Genomic DNA, 22,932 nt, shown 5'->3' on the forward strand with positions numbered 1-22,932 from the left:
GGCTTTCTCCTCCTTCTTTGATGCTTGAGACCCTTGCATTTTTCTCATATTTCTGCTTCTTTTTCATTGCTTTACCTAATCCAAGGCTTTTGGAAATAGTAGCAGAGAAGTTCATTTTTAGGTAGGAGGAAGAGGTAGGTGAAAAAATACAAATAGTTTTGTTTTCTTTCTTATTCTTTCAGTGTAGTGAAAAGGAAACAAATGCATCTCAGTTGTCCCTTCATGTACATCATGAATGCACTATACACGCTTTTTAATCTTGTGAACAGTGATATATAAAATAATTCTGAAGCTGGGTGTGGTGATATATGTCTGTAATACCAGCACTTGAGAGATTGAGGTAGAATGATAAAAAGTTTTGTTTGTTTGCTTGCTTTTTAATACATTTTATTATTTTTTAAATTACATGTAGCTTGTGGATTTGTGCATGTGAGTGTACGTACCTGGAGAGGCCAGATGGTATTGGGTCTGTTGGAGCTGGACTTACAGAAGGTTTTGAGCCACCTGATATGAGTGCTGGGAATTGAACTCAGATCCCCTGAGCCATGTCTTCAGCCCTGATAAAAAATTATTTTCTTCTCTTTTTTGAGACAAGGTCTCTCTATGTAGCCTTAGCTCACCTGGAACTTGCTATGTAGACTAGGCTGGCCTCAAACTCCTAGTCAGAAGCTCATCTTTACTATTACAATTCCTGGAAACCAGGTGTTATTAACTGTTTGTGATAAGGGGTGGTGATGGCGTGTGTGTTGATGGGGGGATGCAGAATTAGGCCCATTTGTCATGAAATTTCCTGTAAAACTGGGCTAAAGAATTTTTTAACTCATTAATCTAAACATAAAATACAAAATTTAGAGAGAATTCAGTATTTAATCTTTAAGCTATGCTTTCATAGTACAGTTTACTTTAATTACTTTCTTAGCCTATAAAATAATGGTTTCCATTATGACATTTCTATCGATGTATGTCATTGTGCTTCCCTCCTATCCATCCCTTTGCTCTTCTTTGCTCCCTCCCCCTCTCCTGTTGGTTCATTTCCTTACCCCAAAATAGTTTTTCTTCTTCATGTCAACCAGAATAACTTAAAATACAGGTCTTAACAAATGGGGTCCCACTTAACTCCCCAACATAACAGGCTATTGCCATTGCTGTTAGTTATCACTTGGAACCTTATGGTAAGATCCCATTGCTGATGACACCACATACTTGAGTCATAAACACTGAGAAATCAAGTGGGCACTGACCTGAAGGCTTTGTCTCTGCTGACTAGCCTTCATAGTGCTGGTAGGTGCTATGCATTTTATCAAAGGAGAAAAGCCATGAGTCTCACCCAGCTGTGAACCCTGAAAGCCACAGTAATGACTAGTCTGGCCAGATAGGCCCTGGTGCGAGAGTGGCATGGGTGTTCCCGGAGTAACCAGCTGTTTTCTGAACGGATCTAAGGCATGCTCCATAAGACGAAACCCACACCTGGTGCCAGTGATGAGGCATAGAACTTGTGGCTAAACAGGTCATGGTCTTTAAGGGAGAACTTACTATTATTATTCTACTAAATAGACATAGGGTTAAAATAATTCCTGATAACGTATTGCTGTATTCATAGATCAGTGCATCTCTCAATAGTCATCGGAGAAGCTGCTTGTGGTAGATGGCAATTAACCCAGAAACCCAAAACTGGTCAGCATGCAGAGACTAAGACTACAGAATGCTCAGCCCTAAATGGAACATCTGCATCACACCCCTCTCCCCAAAGGTCAGGGATCTTCATGAAATAGGGGGTGGGAGACTTTTGTTAGCTCAAGCCAGATGAAATCCAAACATGGAGAAGGTGGGCCCCAAGTCCCACCAGTAGCTGAGGGTTGAGGGCCCATTGGCATTTGATAACTGCTGGGAGAGGAAGAGTCAACTTACTTTACCTACCAAGTCACCCCTGGTAGGTCATCCATACTCCAGAGCAGGACCCACTCCCAAGAGTAGTTGGGAAACACAAATTCAACAGGTTTTTAAAAGAGCAGGGCAGGGGGAGGGGAACAAAACATGAAGTTGTGTGGGAAGGGAGGTAAGTGTGGATCTGAGAGGAGCTGGGGTGGATATAATCAAAATACATAGTATGAAATTTTCAGGGCTGGAGAGATGGCTCAGTGGTTAAGAGTACTGGCTGCTCTTCCAGAGGACCTGAGTTCAATACCCTGTACCCACATGGAAGTTTATAACTGCCTGTAATTCCAGACCCAGAGGATCTGATGCTCTCTTCTGGCCTTTGTGGGCACATTATTCATGTGGTGCACAGACATGTATGCAAGCAAAACACCCATACACATAAAAAATAAAAATAAAATTTCAAAGACTTAAAATATGATTATTTCAGCTTTTTGAGACAAGGTTTCTCTGTGTAGCCTTCTAGAACTCACTATGTAGACCAGGCTGACCTTGAACTCATAGAGATCCACCTGCCTCTGCCTCTTCAGTGCTGGGATTCAAGGCGTGAGCCACCGCTGCCCAGCTTAAAATATTACTTTTTAAAAAAATCAGGCCTTGGACATTTTTTCATGAGTATCATCACTAGAGAGTACATTGTACCTTTTCATTATTCTGTTATTATAAATAAAGGAACGGAGGGAAGCACTCCCCTGCAAGCACAAGGACTGAGTTTGACCCTCACAATCCACGTAAAAACGTTTGGTATGGTGGTCAGGTTGGCAATTCCACTGGGGCGGAGCAGACAGGATCTCTGCGGCTGCCTAGAAAGTCAGTGCAGCCTAATCGAGCTTCAGGCCAATGTAAGACCCTGTCTCAAAGGAGGTAGACAGCCTGCCGAGGATTTATCTCTGATTTCCACTTCATAAACACGTGTCTATATGCACCTGAACCACAGGAACATACACATATGCATACATAAAAAACATTGATAGGACTCGATATCTATTCTTTTTCATTTTTTTTCTAGACAGGGTTTCTCTGTGTAGCCCAGGCTGTACTGGAACTCACTTTGTAGACCAGGCTGTCCTCAAATTCAGAGATCTGCCTGCCTCTGCCTCCACAGTGCTGGGATCAAAGGGGTGTGCCACCATGCTTGGCTCAATACTTATTTCTGATTAACAACAATCATGATAAAACTCAGCAGGCTAAAGTCAGAAGAAATTCCTTAATTTATTTAAATGTGTCTACTGAGAATCCCAGCAAATCTGTTGTGACCACTAACAGAGACCTTGGACCTGCATCCACTTACCTTCTCTGCTCAGGTGTGTATAGATCCTAGCAAGAGCAGTGAGACCAGAAGACACACTGAGGGGTTGAAAGTCATGAAAGAATTATCACTACTCATAGGTGATAGGGAAATAGATTACTAAAAAGAAATTCAAGGATGCTTACAAAAATCAGCACATCAGGTCATTAATAGTCTTCAAACCAGCACCAAGAAAATATAAAATGTAAATGATGATCTAAGTAACTGCAGGTGGACCCATTGAAAGATGGGGAATTTGAATTGTCTAGAAAGCATTCTACCCACAAAAGCTTAAAACCCACTCAGTTCCAGGCTGTTGAGGTGGAACACCATCAAGTCTAAGACAGTCTCATCCATATAGGGATGTGCCAGGAGCACTAAGAACACTTGAAAGTAGAATATTGGATTTCATTGGTGAAAAATATGGAATGAAAATGGAAAACGGTGCTATGAACAGTTTAGAAATAGTATTTTTAATAAAGGTTACAAGGTCACAAATGACACATTTATATCTACAGATGCAGATAGACATGTGGAATATTAAGATGTGTTACATTTGTTTCTGCTGTGGAACATTTGTTTTAATGATTCAAAGATGTGCTGCATTCTTTTATGTTGTATTTGTTTAACTCTGAAGCTGTGTTACTGTGCCTGTCTAAAACACCTGATCGGTCTGAGAAAGAGCTAAATGACCAAGGTACGAGAAAGGATAGGTGGAACTGGCAGGCAGAGAGAATAAATAGAAGGAGAAATTTAGGAAGCAAGAGAGATCAAGGAGCAGGGCTGGAGAGATGACTCAGAGGTTAAGAGCACTGGCTGTTTTTCCAGAGGTCCTGAGTTCAATTCCCAGCAACCACATGGCAACTCACAACCATCTGTAATGAGATCTGGTGCCCTCTTCTGGCCTGCAAGGATACATGCAGACAGAACACTGTATACAACAGAAAGGAAACTTTAAAAAAAGAGAGAGAAAGATCAAGGAGCAAGAAAAGAAGAGGCCAACCACCCAGCCATACAGCCAGCCATGGAGATTACAGAAATAAGAAAAAGAAAAGGCCCAGAGGCAATTTAAGTTAAGGAAAGCTGGCAAGAAACAAGCCAAGCTAAGGTCAGGCATTTATAAGAAAGAATAAGCCTCTATATTTATTTGGGAGCTGGGTGGTGGGCTCCCCAAAAGAGTAAAGAGTAAAAATAACCAACAACACACACACATAGGCATATAATAGTGAAGGATAAAATAAGAGGTGTGCTCACATTATAAAGAAAAATCCTAAATGGATTAAAGACCTAAATACAAAAAAAAAAAAAAAAAAAAAAACCAACGGAAACAATTTCACAAGAAAGGAAGCTTCAGGATCAAGAGAATTTCTTAAGAACAAAACAAGAAGCACAGTCTTTAAAGAAAAGATTAACAAATGTAATTCATTTTTGCCAAATAAAAAGACAGCTGTGCCTGCAACAAAATATCTGCAAACCCTAGGCTAATGTTGGGTTTCTCAGTGCAGACATGTTGAAGAATGGGATGTTAAGAGGGGATAAAGTCATGAGAACTAATCCTAACCCTAAGACTTCATTTCAGGAATGAGTTGTTGAGATCGATTATCACAGCATGGGTTAGTTATTTCAGATGGGTTAGTTATTGCAAGGTTGAGTTAATTGTAAGGTGTGTGTTTTATTTATTTTAGGATGTGAATGAATTATGACAGGGCATGGGTTATTACAGAATCGCTTAGTTATTATGGGATAAGTTAGTTGTTATATGGTAGGTGAGTTCTTGCAGGAATGAGTTGCTGATAACAGCAAATTGGCCTCTTGTTGGCTTGCCTTTCTTCCCTCTACCATAGAATGAAACAGCATGAAGCCCCTCTCCAGTAGCTGCTACCTTGATCTGGGATTTTCCAGGCTCCAGAACCATGAGTTAATTGATCTAAGAAGCACCCCACCCCAAGTATTCTATTACAGTAACAGTAAATAGACTGACAAGTGGTATCTAGAATGTGCAATGAACCTGTGGTGGTTTGAATGATAAATGGGCTCATGTATTTGAATACTTGGAAGGCTATGGAACCTTTAGAAGGCAGAGCCTTTCTGGAGGAAGCATGTCACTGAAGGCCAACTTTTAGGTACTCTCTCTCTCTCTCTCTCTCTCTCTCTCTCCCCCCATCTTCCCCTTCCTCTCTCTCTCTCTCCCTCTCTTCCTGTGTGCATATAAAATATGATCAGCCAGCTGTCTACTCTCACTACCATACCATGCCTCTGCCATTGTGGACTCTATCCCTCTGGTACTGTAAGCCAAAGTAAACTCTTCCTTAAGCTGTTTTTTTGGTTGTGATTTTTTTTAAATTACAGCAACAAAAAAGATGTAATTAATACAGCAACTTCTGTAACTAATACAGAAGTCTTATCAAGTGGAAAGAAACAAATTTTTGAAAGCTAGAAAAAGAGCATAAAATACACTAAATGCTCAGTAAAGACACTAACAATTACAGAATGAAAGTGAGGACAAGATACCACTTCACAACATCAAAAAAAAAATGACAAAATTGCTGAGACCAGGAACACCTGCGACTGAGAGAATTAGGAAATACCCTTTTCCGTGTCTCTATGTAGGAAGCTTCACTGGGCACAGCAATCCTGCAGTATCAGTATTGGTTCCTGCAGGAACAAAATCATACACACCCTGACCCTCAACCCAGATGTGGCCCAGGAGAAAGCTTGACTGTAAGCAAGACCATGAACAGGAATCTCGGTGTTTACTGTTGCCATGAAAAAATACCTAAAACTGGGTATTTTATGCAGGAAAATAATTTATTTGCTCAATTTTTTGCAGATCCAAGAGCATGGGTACTAATGTGATATTTTGCTTGTGCTCTACCAAATAAAGCCTGCCTGAAGATCAGAGGGTGGAGCTAGCCATTAGCTAACCATAGAGGTCTGGAGGTCTATATAGACAACAGACAGGAAGTGATATGGCTGGGTGGAAAGAGGAGGTGATAAGGTGGGATAGAGACAGGAGTTCGCCCCCTTTTTGATCTGAGGAGTCATGGAAGAGGTGACTGGCTGGGTCTGTTACTTCTCTGATCTTTCAGCATTTATCCTGATATCTGACTCTGGGTTTTTAATTATTAAGACCAATTAGAATTCGTGCTACAAATGTCACCCACCATTAGGCATGGATCCACATAGATCTGAGAAAGCTTAAAAAAAGATTCTAAATGCACAGAAATGGAGCCACACTGAGCTTCCTAGTCTCACAGTCGCATGCCAGCAGCCCAGCAGAGACCTGTCTTCCGGTGACTGCCCTTGAGATGGAGGGGGCCGCCAGTCACCATGAGCTAAGCAGTGTGGTGGGTTTCTACAGCAGTCTCTCTCACAGACAGTGATACAGAGAGGATTCTCCTGGCCACTGCCTGCATGCTTAAACTATCAGCACAAGCTCTGGTACATGCTACATGGTGGATTTAGCTCAGATGAATAAAAAGGCTAAAAGATACACAGTAAAAAGAGGTCTAAACAACAACAACAAACCTTCTAAACAGGTTCCAAAGTGTTTTAGAGGTTCCACTGCGTTTTACAATGTGCATAGGCTTAAGAAAGAAATAAGAAAGGTATGGACAGTTACAGAAAGAAATAAATAGTTTTAAAATAATATAATAAAGTCTTTAAAGAGAGAAGTAAAGTAATGTAAAAAAAAGAATAAGCCACGTAGAGATGGGAAATACACAGGGAGTCTGGATCCTGCATGTTATTGTGCTGTTTTGAACTTTTTGAATGATAAGGAGCAAAAGGCAGCTGCTAGCAGACATAGGCTTATGAACAAGACTGCAAAATTGAACCAACCTAGATACGTTAGGGCTATCTTACTTTTAAAAAATCAAGCCGGGCAGTGGTGGTGCATGCCTTTAATCCCAGCACTCGGGAGGCAGAGGCAGGAGGATTTCTATGAGTTCAAGGCCAGCCTGGGTTACATTATGAGTTCCAGGAAAGGGCTCTAAAGATACACAGAGAAACCCTGTCTCAAAACAAAACCAAAAAAAGAAATTAAATATATATTTGTCAAATGGAAATCAAAAATGTTTTGGAGTTTTGTTCCTACAGGAGATGAGAAGTTGTGGATTCATTCCAGAATAATATGGATCAGGTATGATCAGGGGAGACCTTCTGAATCTTGACAGGTGATATCTATCAACAAAGTATACTGCTGGTCATCCCAGGGCTTGTTCATTCTCTCAAAATTTTCTTAGGGTCCCCCAAAGATTACCAGTACCCTCAATCAACAAGAAGTAGTCTACAGAACTACACCCACATTCCCAAAAATAAATTATGAATGTTTATTTTCATTTAAGGGGGTTGGTTATAAATTGTTAACGGTTAATCTCTTTCTAAGAAGAAAGGGGGATCTGATGTAAAAATGGTGGGGAAAAAGATAGATAATTATAATAAAAAAGGATTATTGAATCTACTTTAATCCCCAAAACAACTGTTAATCTCAAAATACTTTACATTGCTATGGATTTTAGTTTATTGATACAAATTTAAAGTCAATTTTGTTACACTGTATGTATATTTCTACTCTTGTTTAAGGGATTATGTTTATATAACTCACTTAAAAATATAAGGCAAAGCCAGGCGGTGGTGGTGCACATCTTTAATCCCAGCACTCAGGAGGCAGAGCCAGGTGGATCTCTGTGAGTTCGAGGCCAGCCTGGGCTACCAAATGAGTTCCAGGAAAGGCACAAAGCTACACAGAGAAACCCTGTTTCAATATATATATACATATATATGGCAAAATTCTAGTTTTTGAAAGCTATTTTTATAAACTATTTAGGATAATCAAGAAACAGTAATTAGTCATTTATGATGATCAAATGTGTAGATATGTTAGATGTGCTTTCAAGATCATATAGAGATATATTTTAGATAGATGGTCTTCAAATACTTCAAAGACCTATAAATATGGCATTTAAAATGTTTTATTAACCTAAGGGTTTTTTTATGACAATGAGACATGTCTGCTCCTGGCATGACCAATCTACTTCAGAGAAAATAATGGGCATCAAAGAAACTCCATATGGAATTTACTTTCTTTGTGGCAAAAGTTAGTCACTGGGCAAGAAAGTGCTCCTGCCTTGACTGCTGACAGTATGCTGCCCAAATTGGACAAGCAGGACATAAAAGAAAATGACTGCCAAACTTTGGGAAGACAAGGTAAGACAGCCCTTCAGAAAATCCTGCTTCACAGAAAAGTCTGTCAGATATTCTAGGCCTGTAGACTGCAGATGGATGCCCCAATGTTGCAGAGGAACCTTCGATGACTGTCCAGGCAGCCAGCTGTTTCTGTCATTTTTCAAAATTTTTGGAAGTTACTTACTTGTATTTCTTTCTTACTCAGGTAATATTATTTTCTTCTCGCGTCTCTGATAGAGTTCAAGACTTTATAGTTATAGTTTTCCTTGTTACCAGATTCAGAAAAGAAATTCACTAAAGAGCTGTAAAGTGTTTAGGGTTGGGAGACATTAAAAAATAGTTTTGGTAATGCAAGTTGGAATAGAAAGTGACTTAGGTATAACTTTTTATACTTACCAAAATAGAATAGATAATGGAGCATTTTCTCTGAATTTGTCAAATGTTTATGGACTAGACATTGTTGATGTATTTGTTGCCTGTATATATTGTATATAGTTATTGTACTTATTGTATATAGTTTTTCTTATACTAGCTATAACTTTTCTTTTTTTACTTTAGACAAAAAGGGGGAAATGTGGTGATATTTTGTGCTCTAGTAAATAAAGCCTGCCTGAAGATCAGAGGGTGGAGCTAGCCATTAGCTAACCATAGAGGTCTGTAGGTCTGTATAGATAACAGATGGGAAGTGATATGGCTGGGCTGAGAGAGGAAGTGATAAGGTGGGATGAAGACAGGAGCTCAGTCCCTTTTAGGTCTGAGGAGTCATGGAAGAGGTGACTTCGGCTGGCTACTTTACTTCTCTGATCTTTCTGCATTTATCATGATATCTGACTCTGGGTTTTTAATTATTAAGACTAATTAGGATTTGTGCTACATACTAACATCTTCTAAATTCTGATAAGGACTTCATGACTGCATCATAATGTGGCAGATGGCATCACAGTGAGTGGAAATACATGGAGAAGAGGTTCCATGGTAAAGCAAGAAGCAAGTATTGATAGATCACTATGGTAGACCAGCATAATCCCTTCCAAGGGTAGGAAACCCCTGATGACTATGCACTAGCCTCCCATCTTAAAAGTCACACCACCTCAGCCTCATCACACTAAGGACCAAGGTTCTGACACAGTAAAACTGTGAAAGACACTCTAAACACATCCACACAATAGTGGTTATCTACAGCTTCTCTTATATCTTCTTACTGAGTTCCATAAGATTATTTTCAATGCCTTTTGAAGCAATTTAATAAATTTCTATTTATTTGGGGTTAGTCACCCAAGAATTAATGCATTCCATTCTAATGTCAGCCGGTATTCTGGTAAGAATTTTTGCATTGGGCTAGGAAGATGGCTCAGTGGCAAAAGGTCTTGCCAAAAAAAAAAGGGCAAGAGAACCAGAGTTCAGTTCCCAGAACCCATGTAAATGCCAGGTGGGTCTGGCACTCTGGCATCAATTCCATCCTTGTAAGGAAATGGAATTGCTGAAGCAAACTGTCTAGTAAAACCCTACCTCAAAGAACAGGGTAGAAGAGTGGGTGAAGAAGATTCCCAACACCAACCTTAGGTTTCTGCATGTGTATGCACATACATGTACCCACACATAAAAACATGCATGTATATGCACACATAGGACACACACATACATATGTAAAAAATAAGTTTTGTATTCATGTTTAAGAGTTATACAGGTGTGCAAATTTGCTATCCTGTGATTGCTTTATCATGCTTTGCTATCCTGTGATTACTTTATCATGCTTTGCCATCCAGGCAGTACTATCCTCGAAGAGCATGTTAGGTAGTGTTCCCCAATCTGAGATGCAGAAAATCAAACTTGGATTCTCTCACAATATATAATGCTTTTGTCAACTCTAGATGTATGGAGGATTTTAACCTTTTTTGATTTAAGGCAAAAAAAGGGGGAAATGTGATATTTTGTTTGTGCTTTAACAAATAAAGCTTGCCTGGAGATCAGAGTGCAGAGCTAGCCACTAGAGGCCAGCATGGTGGCACACACCATTAACCCCAGCACTTAGAATCTCATGGCTTTTATTTCAGCACTTGGGAGGAGGAAACAGGAAGTGATATGGCTGGGCAGAGAGAGGAAGTGATAAGGTGGGGTGGAGACAGGCGCTCAGCCCTTTCCCTCTGAGGATTCCTAGAGGTAAGAAGTCTATCTATTAGCTGGCTGCTCTGCTTCTCTGATTTCCAGGCAAGCTTTATTTGTTTTTTTTTGTTTGTTTTTTGTTTTTTTGTTTTTTTTTTTTTTTTTTTTTTTTTTTTTGGTTTTTCAAGACAGGGTTTCTCTGTGTAGCTTTGCTCCTTTCCTGGAACTCACTTGGCAGTCCAGGCTGGCCTCGAACTCACAGAGATCCGCCTGCCTCTGCCTCCCGAGTGCTGGGATTAAAGGCGTGAGCCACCACCGCCCGGCTTTTTGTTAAAGCAAACAAAATATCACCACAAACAACACCCCAGCAAGCAATCACTTCTGCAGCAGACCTCAGCAGAGTGTCCTCTGATTCAGCTCAACTCTGACATTATCTGCTTGGAGACCATCAGATCCCACAGGTTGAGGGCTGAGTCCCAAACATTGTCTCACTTCTGGTACAAATGTCAAGCCCTAGTCTATTTTACCAGGGTTTCCAACAGACCATTGGTAAGGCAACTGTATTAGTCTTTTTTTTTTTTTTTTTTTTTTTTTTGCTGCTATGACAGAATACCAGAGCTCAAGAGATGACTCAGTTGTTAAGGGCACTCATCTCATAGCTCTCGTAAAGAATGTAGGTTCAGTTCTTAACACCCATATTAGTTTGCTCACAATGGCCTAAAACTCAATTCCAGGAAATCTGACACTCTCTTCTGGCTTCCACAGGCACTTGCATGCAAGTGGTTTATGCAGGCACACACATATATACATACTATTAAAACCCAGGCTAGGCACTTTACAAAGAAAAGGGGTTTATTTAGCCTCGTCACGGGAGTTCAAGGGTATGGTGCCAGCTCCTGCTCCTCTCTTGTGAGGTTGTCCTAGCAGATGACCTCACAATGGCAGGAGTGCAAGAATGGCCACATAACGAAACAGGAGGCAGACAGCGGAGAGGAGCCACTTTTCCTCTTTAATGGTAGCTCGCTCTGTGGGAACTAATTCACTCTGTAAGACCAGCATTAACACTTTCAAAGGGCATCATCCCAATGACCTCTTTATTATGCAATAAACCTGCCTCTTAAAAATTTCACCACCGCCGGGCGGTGGTGGCGCACGCCTTTAATCCCAGCACTCGGGAGGCAGAGCCAGGCGGATCTCTGTGAGTTCGAGGCCAGCCTGGTCTCCAAAGCGAGTTCCAGGAAAGGCGCAAAGCTACACAGAGAAACCCTGTCTCGAAAAACCAAAAAAAAAAAAAAAAAAAATTTCACCACCACTTAATGTTGCTATTTTGGGGACAAAGCTTCTAACACAGGAACCTTCAGGGGATGCACTCAAGCTATATCCAAACCACAGCAGCAAGTAAAAGGACTTTGCCTACACCACTGACTATAATAGTGAGAGAGAAATGTGAACCCCTCAGTAGAGGAACAATAAATGGGCTGTAGCTTACCTCTACAATTAAATAAAGTATCAGGAAAAGTGAGCCAGATTTAATGTATTGTCACAAGTGAATCTCAGAAACATGATGCCTACAAAAAGAGACTAAATACAGTATGCTTATGTAAAAATTTTAAATGTATAAAAGAATATTGTGTATGGGGACACGTGCAATGATGTACTACCTAAAAACATGCTTAGGGGTTGTTTTAGTCACTGTTCTATGCTGTGAAGCAACACCATGACCAAGGCAACTCTTATGAAAGGAAGCATTTATTTGGGAGCTTGCTTACAGAATTAGAGGCGTAGTCCAGTATTATCAGCAGGAAGCATAGCAAGCATGGTGCTGAGAGTTATATCCTGATCTGCAAGCAAAGCAAGAACCTGGGCTTAGCAGGGCTTTTGAAACCTCAAAGCCACCCCTAGTGACACACTTCCTCCAACAAGGCCACACCACTTAATCCTATCAAAGTGTTCCACTCCCTGGTAACTAAGAATTCAAACATATGAGCCTATGGGGGCCATTCTTATTTAAGCCACCACAATGGTAGGTTTACATGTTTGAATATTTAGTTACCAGTTGGTGGAACTGTTTGGGAAGGATTAAGAGGTGTGGCCTTGTTGGAGGAGGTGTGTCAATGGGGGTGTGCTTTGAGGTCTCAAAAGCCCTCACCATTCCCTGTTACCCTCTCTGCTTCATGCTTGTCGATGAGATGTGAGCTTTCAGCTGCTGCTCCAGCACCATGCCTGCCTGCCTGCCTATGCCATGATCTCTGCCATGATGGTCATGGACTTACCCCCTGAAACTGTAAGCCCCCAGTAACTTCCTTCTTCAGGTTGCCTTGGTGATGTTGTATCTTCACAGCAACAGAAAGGTTACTAAGACAGGGATGACCCACCAGCCTCGTGTAATTGATATCTCAGAGGGTCAGAGGGAAGAAGTAGGAAAGAGTTCTGGATATTCCTGTATTTTATGTGGAATAAAATAAACAAATAACCAAAGAAAAGTAGATTGAGCTGGGGGAAGAATTTTAAAACCAAATTTAATTTTTCTTCTCCAGTTTTTAGTTTAAAAATTTAATGCCATAATTTTGATGACAATGTAAATAGGTCTCAAACTGTAGATGTATAAGTGGTATAATATGCTCCAATTTGTCCTAATTTTCCATACAAAAAGCATGTAGAAAGATTGTTCTAAGCTCCGAGGCTGACTAGCTGACAGTGCTACCCAGGTCTTGAGAGGTTGAAATGTGGTTTGTCTAGACTGAGGTGTGTTCAAGATGCAAAACACAACCAGATTCTTTGAAATCTCCTACATTTCCCCCAAAGAGCAGAACACAGACTTGGATTAAGGAGTGGCGATTGCAGAGACAGTAGCCAGCAGCATCCAAGGCACCTAGTGGTGATGGAGCTGGCTGACATCTGCTGGCGAAGAGAGAATGGACTCAATCAGAAGGGTGCTGCAGGGGTGGCAGGCTCCCTGGAGGGAGTTCCGGGGCTCAGTGAGCCCCTCATTGGAAGAGAGTAGGGATATAATTGGAGAAAAGGGCACATTTAGAACCTTGAGGGATCTTGAACAAGTGATGAACAGACATCTGAACATCTGTCTTCAAGAATAGTCAAGGCTATCCCACTGTCTACCTGCAATCTGGTCTGTAAAACTCTCACAAATGCCATACAAAGACAAGCTTGAGTTCTACCTTGTTCCAAGCCCCAGGAAGACCACTGACTCTCCAACTCTTTCTGGAGGGAGCAGACAGCTCTGATCTGAATACAGAAGTCTTTTAAGGTTCATCTTCCCACCTGAAAGTGACTGTTTTCATTTTTAAGACCTACACACACACACACACACACACACACACACACACACACACACACACACACACACTCAAGACCAATTAGCTTTGATGGCCTGACTCGAGGACCATAGTTAGATCCACACCTTGATCAAATGATAAGTAACAAAGGACATGACCATTTGTGCCTAGACATGCTTTTGTCTCCAGAGAACCTTGAGATGGTTCCTGGTGGGAACACCAGAGCTCTGAGCTTGGTGACATCCTGCAGCAGTGTGAGTAGGTGGCTGCACAGTGGCAGCTGAGCTTCAGTGTGGGAGAGGCAAAGTCACGCATTTAAGGAAAAAATAACCTGAATTACACTTTAAAAAGCAGGAGGGGCTGTCATGGGCAGGCCCCCGCAGACCCTCCTCCAGGGCAGTTCCTGTTCCTATGGAGGGATGGGGTGGGGTGCAGTTGGGAAGTGCTGCAGCAAAGGGAAATTGAGGATCTGGGAATTCAAAGACCTCTGCTGGGAAGGGACTCGGGGTAAGCAGGAGAGATAACCTCCCAAGGACCTAAGGAGAACAGTTTGGGAGATGAGATTCTTACAGAGCTAGTGGGGAGACAAGGAATTTATGTATTACCTCTTCCATAGATTCTCTAGGGCCCCAGACCTGTGGCCACTGAAAACAAGTCTCTCATTCAGACCAGGAGCCCTTTGAAGGCCATATAGGACAGTCCCTCTAGAAAGAGGAGTGATAAACACCAGCCTGAGCTGTAAAAGTACTCAGTTATTTGTGGCTGTCTTTAAAAAAAAACTTGCAAATAAGACAAATGTAAGAGGTTTTCAGAAAGCTTTTCCCCGTCCACAATTACTTTTACTGTTTTGTATTTTCCTTCATTTGCCATGTCTTTTCAGATGTATGAGCACACATGGCCTACTGTGTGCTTGGCCTTATTGCCCAAGGCTGGGACAATTTCCCTCTTCTCTGTACCTGACTGAGATCTCAGAAGCTGGCTGGTTCTACTCCTGGAGGGAAAGAATGTTTTCCACGGAGGCACTTGGCCCAGAGCCACAGAGAAGAAAGCAGACATCTGTTTCCTCTGCTGACTTTGGTCATCTTTACACTTCCATGCCAACACTGAATCTGCACACAGTAAGTACCCCTACAAGTGCCCTCCGTGAATGAATACAAGTGGATGCTGCCAACAACAAAAGTCCCCAAGTCCATTAAACACTTGAGAGCATCACAAAGTCCATTCCTTGTCAGTGTTTGTCCATTAGCCCACCCATTCCTCCAACCAACACCTACATCCTACTGTGCATCCTACTGCTGAGGAATATTTAACTATGTAAAGATGTGTTGCATTTGTTTTACTATGTAAAGATGTGTTGCATTTGTTTAATCATATAAAGATGTGTTGCTGTTTTACCTTGCCTGCTTAAGGCACCTGATTGGTCTAATAAAAAGCTGAATGGCCAATAGCAAGGGAAAAGGTATAGGCTGGACTTCTGGGAAGGGAGAGTAAGTAGGAGGAGCAATTAAGGCTTGGAGGAGAAAGAAAAGAGACACAATGGAGATGCCAGGGGCCAGACAGACAGACAGACACAGAGGAAGCAGGAAAGTAGGACATACAGAATGAAAGAAAGATTAAAAAAAAAAGCCCTGAGGCAAAACGTAGATGAATAGAAACAGGTTAAATTAAGTTAAAAGAGCTAGTAGGACAAGTCCAAGCTAAGGCCAAACATTCAAAATTAATAATAAGTCTCCGTGTCTTTATTTGGGAGCTGGTTGGTGGCCCAAAGAAAATGCCAACTACACCCTACCACCTGTATGTTATTGTAGGCATGCTATTGTGTGGATCCCACCATGTTGATCCCACCATCTGCCAGTTATTGAGAATATTCTAGATATGTGGCCAGTTCTGCCCATACAAAACAGAGGAGGCCAGGCCTACCCCACAGGTTCAGGGCTGTTCAAATAGCTGGCTTGGGGTTCAGCCATTTCTACCTATAAGGGAGTAATTACTGTGATGGTTATAGGCTGGGGTCCAAGTGAACATGAGAACATAGCCTTTTATTTGCCTGGAACATCACTGTAGGTCCTCACATGTATTAAGTCACTGGATTGCCCATTGGAAACCCTCATCTGTTCTTCCTCATTTCTGGGCAAACCATAGTAAAGGTGTTCCTTTTTCTGGACTTTTTTGTAGGTAAAGCAACACAACATGGCCAAATTTCAGGAAAATGTTGCATCAATAGTAGAGATGAACCCCAAGCAGTTGTGGCATACACCTTTAATCCCAGCACTTGGGAGGTGGAGGCAGGTGGATCTCCATGAGTGTGAGGCCAGTGTGGTCTACAGAGAGAGTTCCAGGACAGCCAGGCCTACACAGAAAAACCATGTCTTGCGGGGAGGGGAAGAGTAGAGATGAAGCTGGGCATGGCGTAATCCCACCACTCGGGAGGCAGAGGCAGGCAGATTTCTTGTGAGCTTAAGAACAGCCTGGTTTACATATTGAGTTCTAGGCCAACCAGAGCTAAAAAATGAGATCCTGTATCAAAAAAGAGAAAAGAAAAGAAAGGAGATGAAGAAAGAGGTCAGTGGGCGACTCAGGAACCATTTCAAAGGAAAAATTCTGGGTGGGGCCCCAGCAGGGACAATAGGGTTCTCGCAGAGGTTGCATGGAACCCAGAGGACAAGAGGAGAATAAAAAAGCCTGAAAAGCAGGAGCCCTGCCTGCCGTGCTCATTGCTGTAAGAAGGACCAGTGAAGGGCCAGAAGAGCCTGCCTCCTTGTCTGACTCCTTCCTTCACCATAGTTGGTCATGAATGGAAAGTGGCCAAAAAAGCATGAATTTTGTGGAGTATCCTGTGATTTAATTGAGATTTTATTGATCTGACAGTGACAGTCCACTGAGGATCAATGGCTGATAAAGTGAAATATCACAAGACCAGGGACTCTCTGAGAGAAGCCCACAAGTATAAAATATAGAACACAGAGACTAAGAATACTGGGTGGAACATACCTGCCGCAGGGCTGCTGTCCATGGCTATCCTCCTGGCCAAACAACTTCCATCTCTGTAAGTTTGGCTATTCCTGCGTGTAAAAGATCATCCCAGCTGGGTTTGTTGACTCTCTCTAGTCACTCCGTACTACCAAGCATATGTGATTCTGCCTTAATTGCACAGGGCCTCATCTAGAGCATATAGGTCAGGGAAGATTGGCAGGGTGGGGTTCCATCTATTTAACTATGGGAAAGCCATCATTCCTGCTGAGTAAAGACGTTCCAATGGTGCCTTTTGGTAGGGAGCACCATACCCCTCACCTATGCTTTATAAGTAAACTCAATAAACTCACTGGTTCTCCAGAGTGAACTCTAGTGGAATCATACCTCAGTTTGTTGTTGGAACCTTAGGAGGAGGAGACATTAGTTTACATCTCCCCCTGCGAAGGAAATTTAGCAAGAGAACAACCAAGCTTCTCCTCTTATCCCAGGAACTGCTCAGATTTCAATTTTGAGAATATAAGGATAGTTGCTTGCTACTGTCCTAAATTAATTTCTTTCTCCCTTTTGGGATCTTTTTCCTGTTGATGAAGCAGTAAACTAAGCTGGGATATTGGGCCCTTGGAATCATGCCTGTTGACATGAGGCCACAGCAGTGCTCTCAGATGAGGTTTATAACCTACTAGTGTTTATTCTGTGCCAGCTCAGTTTTCTTAAGGTCTCTGTCATTTATTACTTTCCTCTGAGATCTTAGTGAGAAGAAATATTTTGGGGGTGATGATGACTTTGGGGGATACTGTAGGACAAGCACATTCACAAGGATGTGCCAAGTGATCAACACTAGAATTGTATGTAGCAGGCTCCGAGTAACGTGCGTGGAGGCTAGGGATTAAGCCTGACAGCTGACCCCTTGCCCAGAACATCTCACCATGAACCCACTGAAATGCTTTGACACTGGTAATGGTCTTCTCTGTCTACCTGTTTGTACTTAGATGTGGCCTCAGGGGGCTCTTGTATGTTCATCCTATGATATAAACTTCAACAGGAAAATATCAATGTAAGACAGGGGCCCACAGCTAGGCTACAAAGCTAAGAATGGATTCTACTTGTGTCTCAGATGCCCAGACTTCACTTATCTGACCTGGTCTCAAACACCACAAGAGACCATGTGTAGTGTTACTTCATGTCATCCTTATAAGGCAATGCATTAAGATGCAGGTATTAGTGTCCACTGATTCTGTAATAAAACATGGTCTGCTTGGCAGTTTCTTTGCTGAAGTTCATGCCATGTCCTAGCCCCTTAAAATTAAGTTCCTACCCCTAAGGACAGTGGGCTTCTGCTGAACAAATAATGCCTTACAAATAGTATTTAGCATGTAAAAATACTAAGATGTATTTGTGTCTAATTTTGGAAGAAAGGCCAAAAAGTGACTTATTTACTAAGTAATGTAAAGAATCAGCTTGAACAACTATTTAAAGCTTCAGGACAGAAGAGTGGACATGAACGAAAGCTGCTGTGAGTTGGAGTGTGGAGTGGGGTGGCAGCAGCCTCATGATCCTCACTCTATGCCAAGTTCCCTGAGAACTGATCTTTATAGGAAACTGACTTCAACAACAGTGGGATTCCTTTTCTCCAGTAAGCTTTAAAAGTGAAACTTTGCTACCCCACATCTCATACTCACCTCTGTAAAAGTGGAGCTAACAACATTTATGGACTTGGGAGTTAGGAACACCAAATCTTGAAGCATTCATCTAATTCATTGGTCTTGTGGAAGAGGCTACTTTGCCCAGGTCTGGGGGAAGCCCCCCTCTTCCTCATCCCAGGTTCCCCTGCTTCCCTGGTCAGACAATATGCACAAATGTCATAATGCTCTGCCTTCCCTGACCTCTGGTCTTGCCCACCTCAGTCTTCATGCAAAACTTCCATTCCAAGAAAAATCTGAAATGAAAAGAGGCCACTGACCTTGATAGACTATTTGAAAGACTCATGAGGCATCTAACATTTTGAGCTATGCAAAATGCGAGGCTAAATCACCTTAGGAAAAAAACAAAAGTCCAATGAGGACTAACTTGGTGCATCTATGCAGCCTATAGATTCACTCTACTCAGGCTGCTTGTGCTCATCCACAAGGCTCCTGAGTGGACCCAGGAGAGTGGCCTATACCCACCTGTGAGGTCTCTGCTCTCAGCTGGAAACACCTGGCAATATCACGTGCTTGGATTTGAGTAGATAGGAGAAAGCATCTTAAGTCAGTTTATGCTGCCATTTGTAACATTTCTGCTTAGGCTGATGGCCAGTTGGCTACTAACGTAGCACAGGAGGGCTGGACTGAATAGACCAACAGCAGGACCAGCAAATCAGGCCTAGCTTTTTTTTTTTCACCTTGCCCCAAGATATCAAAGGTCTGATAAAAGTGAAAACCAAGAAAGCTAGCCATGAGTGATGGCTTTTCCTTGGGTGGCTTCAATATAGTTGTGAGGACTGATTCTTTGATCAGATCCTCAAGCTTCAAAGGAAATGTCCAAGCATAGGTAAGGCCAGTTCTCACCACCATAGATTGGCTCATGGCTGGTGATGGACCTCGCTGCTCTTCATGGAAATGAGATTGGGGTACCCTCCTCCTCTAGTGCCCTTGCTGTAGAGGGCAGCTTGCTAGGTCCCACCTGGGGTAAGATGCCTACAGTCACCAAAGATACAGGGGAGCTCTGGGCAGGGCATTTGGGAGTTGAGGAAAGGTGCCATCACACAGCCTGCAACTGGGAACTGTGCCCCCTCCTTAAACAGGGGGCTTCTTCACAGAAGTAGCCTTTTGCACATCAAAGACACTACCCAGGATTCCATGACTCTTCTGGCCTCTGATGATTGGTATGGGTATTTGCACACGCAGAGGAGATGCTCCCCTCCTCCACATGAAGGAGGCACACCTTTTGGGCCAGGGCTTTGCTCCCAGCTGGCCTGTGAGTCACTACCTGCCTGGTCTCACTAGTCCAGGCACATGAAAGTCGGATCACCTTTTTCCAAGACTTAGAACCTGCTTGACTTCCAGCCAGCCCACCAGAAGGATGGAGACACTCTGGTCATAGAGAACTCATTTCATTTGTGTGTAAATGGTTACACGCATATTAAACTCACTTAAAGTTATGTCCTTCACATTCATTAAGGCTATTAAAGTGGTGTACTTTAAATTAAATGCTATATAATCAAAATTACCAGATTATTGAGTTAACAGGAAATTTATCTTTGCAGAAAAACTAGGACTTTGATTTTTCAAAATAGGATTAAACTGTTCATATGTATTAACCAAAAATAAAACCTACTGCTTTGCAGTAGAAACCACACAGCCAGTTTCCAAAAACAGAAATGCAGGGGTCTGGCATCAGTGTCTCTACGCACAGCAGTTAGCTCAGAGACAGGTTGGACCTAGTCAACCAGCTAGCAGAACACAGCTGTTCTAACTCAGCATTTGTCTTTCCCAATTCAGCCACTCTCCCCCATGCTGATTTGAGTGTAGACATCCTCTAATTCCAAGCTGATGAACATTCTCCAATAACATAGCAACCAATTTAATAAAGGAACTCACCAATGTCAAATTGCAATAAATTTACCAAACATTTTCACTGTTTATGGAGAGCTTTACAGTAAGAAAGTGTCGACAGAAGCAGGCACATCCGGGTACAAAGTGTTGCTGTTGGCTGTTCTTCACTTCTGTTCCTACAGTTCCAACCGCTTTGTACTCTCAGCCGAGGTCCTCCACACGAAATTCACCTTCAATGAGCGTTCTGTTCTTGCCCATTCGACCCAGGACCTCCTAGCGCAGTCCTGGAGAACGGACTTGTCTAACAGAAGTGTGATCTGCAAGCCCACCCCAAACATTTATTGTAAACTTTAAATGGAGTCCAGATACGAATGATATAGAGGGAGACACCTCCTCACACAGAAAGGAGAATATCGGAGTGTCCTAGAGTCTCGCAGATCTCACAGGGCCGGGCCAGAAAAGTGCCAAGCCACGCGCAGGCACAACGCCAAGCAAAGCCTGACTGCTGCCCTTTCGGATGTCCCAGGCCGATAGGGCCTGGACTCAGCAGGCCCGGCTAGACTCCCAAGGGCGCGCCATCTCACCGGGCGGCCGACAGCAATAGGGGTAGGAGGCGTTGAGGTCGGGGTCCGAGGGCGCGTACCCTGGCAGCTCTACCGACGGATGCCCGCCACAGCACACCTCCACGCCCGCCTCATCAAACGCATGGAAGACGCCCACGTTGATGTAGGACACAGCGTGGTGCGCCGCGAAGCTCGCGCAGTCTCCTGGGGTGGCGAAGTCGGACTCCTCCGGGGATAGGATGGAGGCCTCGCTGGGCCGTGGCTGCAGCCGCCGCCCCCTTTTGCCCCGGCGGCCACGCCGGGTCCGGGAGGCTAGAGGCTGAGCGCGGAGCCCGGGTCCGCCCCGCGGCCGCGCCAAAGACCGGCTTGCCCTCCGTCGGCCGCGCCGGCCGCGCCTGGCCTGCGACGACTTGTAGTTCTTGACCAGCAGAAGGCTGAGCAGGCCCAGCAGGCACTCGAGCGAGTTGAATACAGTGGAGAGCACCAGGCCGCGCTGGTAGTCCTTCAGCTGGCGGCATTTGGCGGACGTGGCGCTGTCCAGGGTGCTGCGGGCGCGCGGCGTGCTGGAGCCCGGGGCTACAGGGCCGGGAGCCGGGCCAGGGACAGCGGCCGGCGTGCGCGGGGGCAGGCAATAGTGGGAGTACTTGCGTTCCACCAGGGACACTGTGTCGCCGTCGATCACTGCTCCTGCAAAGGCGCTGAGGACCCCGAGCATGAAGACCAGGACGCCTAGGAGCAGCAGGTTCTGGCTATTCACCCGCCCCAAGGGCCCGGCAGCCGCCCGCGTCTCTCCAGGAGAGGGCTCTGGAGCGCCCGTTGGAGATGCGGGGACCCCAAGTCCCGAGCCCGGCCCGGCCCCTGACCCGGTGAGGGGCGCCTCCCGGGGCCCGCAGCACAGCAGGGCGGCGCCGAGCAGTGAGAGGCCGGCGGCCAACAGCAACCCGGAGTAAAAGGCGCCGGCGGCCGCCCCTAGCCGGAACGGCTCCCCGCGCAGCTCAGAGCCCAGCGAGAAGCACTTGAGGCCGACGGCGGCGGCGCTGAGCGCGCAGGCGAGCAGCAGGCTGGAGGAAAGCGCGGCGCAGGCCCCGCGGACGCTCCACTTCATCCTCCGCGCCGGAGCCGGCCCGCACCCGGCGCGCCCGCCGCCGCCCGCCGCCGCCCCCGCCGCCTGCGCCTCCTCCCGGCGCCGCGCGGCCGGACCGCCGGCCTCCTCTTCATCCTCCCGCGTCCTCCCGAGCTCGCGACGCCGCCGCTGGAGCCCGCATCCTCCGCCTCCCGCCGCCGCCGCGACCCTGCACCGGGAACCGAGCCGGCGCGGAAAACCGCAAGGCGCGCGCGCCCCCTCCCCAGACCGCGGCGCCGATCTCCGGACGCGCGGCACCCCCTCCCGCGGCTCCGCGCGCCTCGCCCTGACACCACCCTCCGCGGCCCCCTCCCGACCCTCGGGCCCCCAGGACTCCCCTCTGGTCCTCCCCTAGGAAAGGGGCCCCTCGCCAAGTCTCCGCCTTCTCGTCCTCCCCCTGTCAATGTCGCTGTCCAGCGTCCGCAGCCTTAGGAACGCCACCCCACCTGGGCCTCCTTCTCCAGGGACCCCCTGGGCCCCACCCCCAGGACCTCCCACCTCTGGAAGCCCAGCATTTGCTTTTCCCAATCCACTCGGCGGCTCGTCTCCACGCCCACCTGACTGGACCCGGAAGCCTGAAGAAGTTAGCTGGGGATTTCAGCGATAGGGGTGGGTATAAGGGAGAGAGCCTGGGCGAGGAAAAGGGGAAGGGGACAATGTCCAAAAAGAATAGAGGAGGGTGAGCAGGGTATTCGGGGATGGAGGACGAAGTGTGTTTATTTGGGAAGTGCTGGCATGTAGAGGCGTGTGTTGTGTGCATGTCTGAGGGGTATGCATAGGCCTTATAGTATGGGGTGTGGAAGAGTGGTGTGTGCGTATATATTGTGTGGTAGTGGGGAGTGGTGTGTATTCTGAGATGTGAGTAGGGTGAATACAAGGTTCAGTGTAGTGTGTGCGGTGTCCAGGCGTTCGGTGCGGGGAAGCGTGGTGTGTG

At 44.7% G+C, this 22,932-nt stretch overlaps 2 protein-coding genes and 1 long non-coding RNA gene across 7 annotated transcripts in view; 2 read left to right on the forward strand and 1 right to left on the reverse strand.

Annotated features, from left to right (window-relative positions):
* Window positions 1-10,689: 10,689 nt before the first annotated feature.
* Window positions 10,690-15,251, forward strand: LOC128108734 (uncharacterized). Its single transcript, XR_008217602.1, has 2 exons — window positions 10,690-14,313; window positions 14,687-15,251. It is a non-coding gene; the product is annotated as an uncharacterized LOC128108734 (long non-coding RNA).
* A 4,603-nt stretch (window positions 15,252-19,854) lies between these two features.
* Tmem271 (transmembrane protein 271) lies at window positions 19,855-22,028 on the reverse strand. The gene has a single exon (XM_052735728.1). It carries the CDS (start codon window positions 21,978-21,980, stop codon window positions 20,856-20,858), a length of 1,125 nt encoding a protein of 374 aa, XP_052591688.1. The 5' UTR covers window positions 21,981-22,028; the 3' UTR covers window positions 19,855-20,855.
* A 463-nt stretch (window positions 22,029-22,491) lies between these two features.
* Window positions 22,492-22,932, forward strand: part of Pde6b (phosphodiesterase 6B) — a 70,496-nt gene continuing 70,055 nt past the window's right edge. For 3 of the 5 annotated variants that reach the window (XM_052735719.1, XM_052735722.1, XM_052735723.1), the window contains exon 1: window positions 22,497-22,607. The gene's annotated coding sequence lies outside the window, so the exon portion shown is untranslated. Of the gene's footprint in view, window positions 22,608-22,932 lie in introns of all 5 variants that reach the window. The other 2 variants (XM_052735721.1, XM_052735725.1) reach the window with 2 other exon arrangements.

This window comes from Peromyscus californicus, unplaced genomic scaffold, assembly GCF_007827085.1.
Source record: "Peromyscus californicus insignis strain IS unplaced genomic scaffold, ASM782708v3 Scaffold_13__1_contigs__length_99412109, whole genome shotgun sequence".
Lineage (NCBI taxonomy): Eukaryota > Metazoa > Chordata > Mammalia > Rodentia > Cricetidae > Peromyscus > Peromyscus californicus.

Excerpts from the sequence above, each read along its gene's own strand:
- Tmem271 (XM_052735728.1), bottom strand. The coding sequence starts at position 21,980 with ATGAAGTGGAGCGTCCGCGGGGCCTGCGCCGCGCTTTCCTCCAGCCTG.